Source organism: Musca domestica, unplaced genomic scaffold (genome assembly GCF_030504385.1).
Source record: "Musca domestica strain aabys unplaced genomic scaffold, Musca_domestica.polishedcontigs.V.1.1 47, whole genome shotgun sequence".
Classification (NCBI taxonomy): Eukaryota; Metazoa; Arthropoda; class Insecta; order Diptera; family Muscidae; genus Musca; species Musca domestica.
Genome location: NW_026712338.1, coordinates 6,341,388 through 6,347,563, shown reverse-complemented (window position 1 = coordinate 6,347,563; position 6,176 = coordinate 6,341,388). Strand labels below are relative to the sequence as shown.

Here is a 6,176-nt window from a genome sequence, read left to right as displayed (position 1 = left end):
AAAAAATCTTCAACTTGTTCGCTGTTTTTTTACAACAATGTTTAAAGATCCTTACAAAGCTTGTCAATATAATGTACTATTATTTTAAAATTCGATTCCATTGAAATTTTTTTCGATTTTTCCCGATTTGAGAATTTTTGCAATGAGATCTCTTTTTTCGTGATTTTTTAGCGATTTTGAAAAAGTAATTATCTATTAACTTTGGTGTGACCCTGTTAAATTTTTTCGATATCATTTATTCCGTTTCGCCACCACATAATTCGGTACTTCACTTCCATGTAACCCGACATCAATTTCAGTTCTAAAGAAATCAAGTCAATTAAATAAATTGTTATTAATATTCGAATTCAAAAACTAAATTATAAAAAACAGTACAAATGTACATTAGAAAAAAGTAAATCAAAATGAAAAAAAAAATCATGCAAAATAAACATTACTATTGTACATTCCAAAAGTCAAAATGAAAATGTTAATTATCCTTTTCGGACAGGAGACAATTACGAATTTGTATGAATCGTTAAAATCGGCTCAGCGGTTCTTAAGTTATAAGCGTAGTAACTAACACAACTTTCTTTTATATATATATATATATATATATATATATATATATATATATATATATATATATATATATATATATATATATAATAATCATCAATACAGTTTCCGGAAATTGCACAGCACAACAACATCTTTACACGCCACTTCCACACATGTCAGCAGAGGTCTCAACCAGAACAGGCCGTGCGATAGAACAGTTATGGTGGCACTTGACTTATCAAAAGCCTTTGATACAGTCAATCATGCCACACTGTTCGAGGACATTGAGCGCACCGCCCTCCAGCCAAGTTTGAAACGTTGGATAGTAAACTACATGTGTGGACGCCAGTCGTACGTGGAGTTCAGAAACAAGAAGTCGAGCATCCATAGAGTTAAACAGGGAGTTCACCAAGGTGAACAAGGTATTGACAGCTTGGGTGCCACCACCATCCGTGGATCCGGCACGCATCCTGACAATACTGGGCAAGCAGAACCTCAACCTCAAAACGGACAACTGGCGTCTTGTCAGTTCAAACACTGAGGGAGGGAGCCTGGTCATCAAGGTATCTATGGATACGGATGGCCAGGAATACCTTCAAGCTCGTGGGGGAAAACTGCATTTCGGCGCTGGATGGATCCGTGTATTGTTGCCAAAAAGAGTTTAAACCTTATCTTCCTTAGCAACTACAGTGGAGGAGACGTTATGGTAGCGAAATTGGAGTCCGGGAGGGTTCACATTTTCATATCTCTCTATCTACCGTACGAGCGACTGTTTTTTATAATTTAGTTTTTTAATTCGAATATTAATAACAATTTATTTAATTGACTTGATTTCTTTAGAACTGAAATTGATGTCGGGTTACATGGAAGTGAAGTACCGAATTATGTGGTGGCGAAACGGAATAAATGATATCGAAAAAATTTAACAGGGTCACACCAAAGTTAATAGATAATTACTTTTTCAAAATCGCTAAAAAATTACGAAAAAAGAGATCTCATTGCAAAAATTCTCAAATCGGGAAAAATCGAAAAAAATTTCAATGGAATCGAATTTTAAAATAATAGTACATTATATTGACAAGCTTTGTAAGGATCTTTAAACATTTGTTGTAAAAAAACAGCGAACAAGTTGAAGATTTTTTCAATTTGTTATTCTTCTTTTGTCAATTTTTTTCATTTTGTATTATCATATTGAATTCAGTAGATTTTTTGGGAACAAAATAAAGAATAATTTTTCACTATATACAATTTTTCACCAAAAAAACATCAAGATTGAGGTAATTGTCTCCTGTCCGAAAAGGATAATTAACATTTTCATTTTGACTTTTGGAATGTACAATAGTAATGTTTTACTTTGCATGATTTTTTTTCATTTTGATTTACTTTTTTCTAATGTACATTTGTACTGTTTTTTATAATTTAGTTTTTGAATTCGAATATTAATAACAATTTATTTAATTGACTTGATTTCTTTAGAACTGAAATTGATGTCGGGTTACATGGAAGTGAAGTACCGAATTATGTGGTGGCGAAACGGAATAAATGATATCGAAAAAATTTAACAGGGTCACACCAAAGTTAATATATAATTACTTTTTCAAAATCGCTAAAAAATCACGAAAAAAGAGATCTCATTGCAAAAATTCTCAAATCGGGAAAAATCGAAAAAAAATTTCAATGGAATCGAATTTTAAAATAATAGTACATTATATTGACAAGCTTTGTAATGATCTTTAAACATTTGTTGTAAAAAAACAGCGAACAAGTTGAAGATTTTTTCAATTTGTTATTCTTCTTTTGTCAATTTTTTTCATTTTGTATTATCATATTGAATTCAGTAGATTTTTTGGGAACAAAATAAAGAATAATTTTTCACAATATACAATTTTTCACCAAAAAAAAAAAAAACATCAAGATTGAGGTATCTATTTGTTTTTCTGCAGGTCATGATATCGATCATAACTCACGAATAAGGGTACAACCCGATTTCATATTTATATAACCATCGTATGATTTAAGCTATTTTTGGGGTCTTGGCCACTTCTTTAATTTTTTTTTTTTGCCCTTATTTGGCATCATTGTTTCTAAGGGGGAAGATAACCTCTTCGCATAAAATTTTAAATTTTCAGGGTAGGGTCTTGACCACATTCATCAATTGATTTGGCTAAAAAATTGTATATATGCTACCTTGGGGTAGGGAACCATCACACAGATAATTGCCCCATAGGAATTTATTTAAGTAAAGTCCCCACATTGGAGTATCTTTCACATCTAATGTGTGGTCAGAGAAGAAAATTTGTATTGAATTGAATTTGTAACCTCCAAGAGAATATTGGTTGGGAACGTAGATTTGAGATGTACATCTATATGAAATGAATTGTGAAAACATGAACAAATTACGAATATAAGAAAGTAGCACGGGACCGAATATTTGTTGAATCGCCATTGAGTTATACTGATGAAAAAAATATGGACTTTATGGGGTCTCCAACTTACAATTTAAATGGCAAATAAAACAAATTCCTATCTTTCGGTAATGGGTTTAAAAAAGCTATATTTTTGATTTGGCCTTTATTTGTCATATTGGATTATAAGGGGTAGAAGAAAGTTTTCAATGTAGGTCGATGTTTCGGAGTAGTGCCCATATAAAGGTCCCTCCTGATTTTACCATATTTCAAAGGATTTGGCTAAAAAGGTATATTAGGGGTAAAAATCTTACACAAAAATTTCAACATATCTACAAATTTGAGAATTTTCTCCATGTAATAGAACCCTCTCAAGTCCACCTTTTGGCGGACAAACAGACCGACATGGTTAGGGGGACCGATGACGACTCTAATGCACAATCTGAGGTGCTAATTGGTTTAAAAAAGTAATTAACTTTGGCTATTCTTAAATCATTCAGCCCTAAATTATGAGGTGTACAAAATACAGTAAATTCCAAATTATTGCTCATTTGACTTGAAAATTTTGCAACGATTTTTGCCATACTAAAAATTAATTTGATCCCTTGCATCGGGATATATATATATATATATATATATATACATATATATATGTATATATATATATATATATATATATATATATATATATATATATATATATATATATATATATATATATATATGTATATATATATATATATATATATATATATATATATATATATCCCGATGCAAGGGATCAAATTAATTTTTAGTATGGTAAAAATCGTTGCAAAATTTTCCAGTCAAATGAGCAATAATTTGGAATTTACTGTATTTTGTACACCTCATAATTTAGGGCTGAATGATTTAAGAATAGCCAAAGTTAATTACTTTTTTAAACCAATTAGCACCTCAGATTGTGCATTAGAGTCGTCATCGGTCCCCCTAACCATGTCGGTCTGTTTGTCCGCCAAAAGGTGGACTTGAGGGGGTTCTATTACATGGAGAAAATTCTCAAATTTGTGGATATGTTGAAATTTTGTGTAAGATTTTTACCCCTAATATACTTTTTTAGCCAAATCCTTTGAAATATGGTAAATCAGGAGAGACCTTTATATGGGCACTACTCCGAAACATCGACCTACATTGAAAACTTTCTTCTACCCCTTATAATCCAATATGACAAATAAAGGCCAAATCAAAAATATAGCTTTTTTAAACCCATTACCGAAAGATAGGAATTTGTTTTATTTGCCATTTAAATTGTAAGTTGGAGACCCCATAAAGTCCATATTTTTTTCATCAGTATAACTCAATGGCGATTCAACAAATATTCGGTCCCGTGCTACTTTCTTATATTCGTAATTTGTTCATGTTTCACAATTCATTTCATACAGATGTACATCTCAAATCTACGTTCCCAACCAATATTCTCTTGGAGGTTACAAATTCAATTCAATACAAAATTTCTTCTCTGACCACACATTAGATGTGAAAGATACTCCAATGTGGGGACTTTACTTAAATAAATTCCTATGGGGCAATTATCTGTGTGATGGTTCCCTACCCCAAGGTAGCATATATACAATTTTTTAGCCAAATCAATTGATGAAAGTGGTCAAGACCCTACCCTGAAAATTTAAAATTTTATGCGAAGAGGTTATCTTCCCCCTTAGAAACAATGATGCCAAATAAGGGCCAAAAAAAAAAAAAATTAAAGAAGTGGCCAAGACCCCAAAAATAGCTTAAATCATACGATGGTTATATAAATATGAAATCGGGTTGTACCCTTATTCGTGAGTTATGATCGATATCATGACCTGCAAAAAAACAAATAGATACCTCAATCTTGATGTTTTTTTTTTGGTGAAAAATTGTATATAGTGAAAAATTATTCTTTATTTTGTTCCCAAAAAATCTACTGAATTCAATATGATAATACAAAATGAAAAAAGTTGACAAAAGAAGAATAACAAATTGAAAAAATCTTCAACTTGTTCGCTGTTTTTTTACAACAAATGTTTAAAGATCCTTACAAAGCTTGTCAATATAATGTACTATTATTTTAAAATTCGATTCCATTGAAATTTTTTTCGATTTTTCCCGATTTGAGAATTTTTGCAATGAGATCTCTTTTTTCGTGATTTTTTAGCGATTTTGAAAAAGTAATTATCTATTAACTTTGGTGTGACCCTGTTAAATTTTTTCGATATCATTTATTCCGTTTCGCCACCACATAATTCGGTACTTCACTTCCATGTAACCCGACATCAATTTCAGTTCTAAAGAAATCAAGTCAATTAAATAAATTGTTATTAATATTCGAATTCAAAAACTAAATTATAAAAAACAGTACAAATGTACATTAGAAAAAAGTAAATCAAAATGAAAAAAAAATCATGCAAAATAAAACATTACTATTGTACATTCCAAAAGTCAAAATGAAAATGTTAATTATCCTTTTCGGACAGGAGACAATTACCTCAATCTTGATGTTTTTTTTTTGGTGAAAAATTGTATATAGTGAAAAATTATTCTTTATTTTGTTCCCAAAAAATCTACTGAATTCAATATGATAATACAAAATGAAAAAAATTGACAAAAGAAGAATAACAAATTGAAAAAATCTTCAACTTGTTCGCTGTTTTTTACAACAAATGTTTAAAGATCCTTACAAAGCTTGTCAATATAATGTACTATTATTTTAAAATTCGATTCCATTGAAATTTTTTTCGATTTTTCCCGATTTGAGAATTTTTGCAATGAGATCTCTTTTTTCGTGATTTTTTAGCGATTTTGAAAAAGTAATTATCTATTAACTTTGGTGTGACCCTGTTAAATTTTTTCGATATCATTTATTCCGTTTCGCCACCACATAATTCGGTACTTCACTTCCATGTAACCCGACATCAATTTCAGTTCTAAAGAAATCAAGTCAATTAAATAAATTGTTATTAATATTCGAATTCAAAAACTAAATTATAAAAAACAGTACAAATGTACATTAGAAAAAAGTAAATCAAAATGAAAAAAAAAATCATGCAAAATAAAACATTACTATTGTACATTCCAAAAGTCAAAATGAAAATGTTAATTATCCTTTTCGGACAGGAGACAATTACGAATTTGTATGAATCGTTAAAATCGGCTCAGCGGTTCTTAAGTTATAAGCGTAGTAACTAACACAACTTTCTTTTATATATATAT

General features: G+C 30.1%; 1 protein-coding gene across 2 annotated transcripts in view; it reads right to left on the bottom strand.

Annotated features, from left to right (window-relative positions):
• Positions 1 to 5,869: 5,869 nt before the first annotated feature.
• LOC131804641 (nuclear pore complex protein Nup205-like) overlaps positions 5,870 to 6,176 on the bottom strand; it is a 43,619-nt gene continuing 43,312 nt past the window's right edge. For both annotated transcript variants that reach the window (XM_059127700.1, XM_059127699.1), the window contains exon 4: positions 5,870 to 5,890. In XM_059127700.1, the coding sequence (XP_058983683.1) occupies positions 5,885 to 5,890 (6 nt within the window). In that variant the 3' untranslated portion in view covers positions 5,870 to 5,884. The remainder of the gene's footprint in view (positions 5,891 to 6,176) is intronic.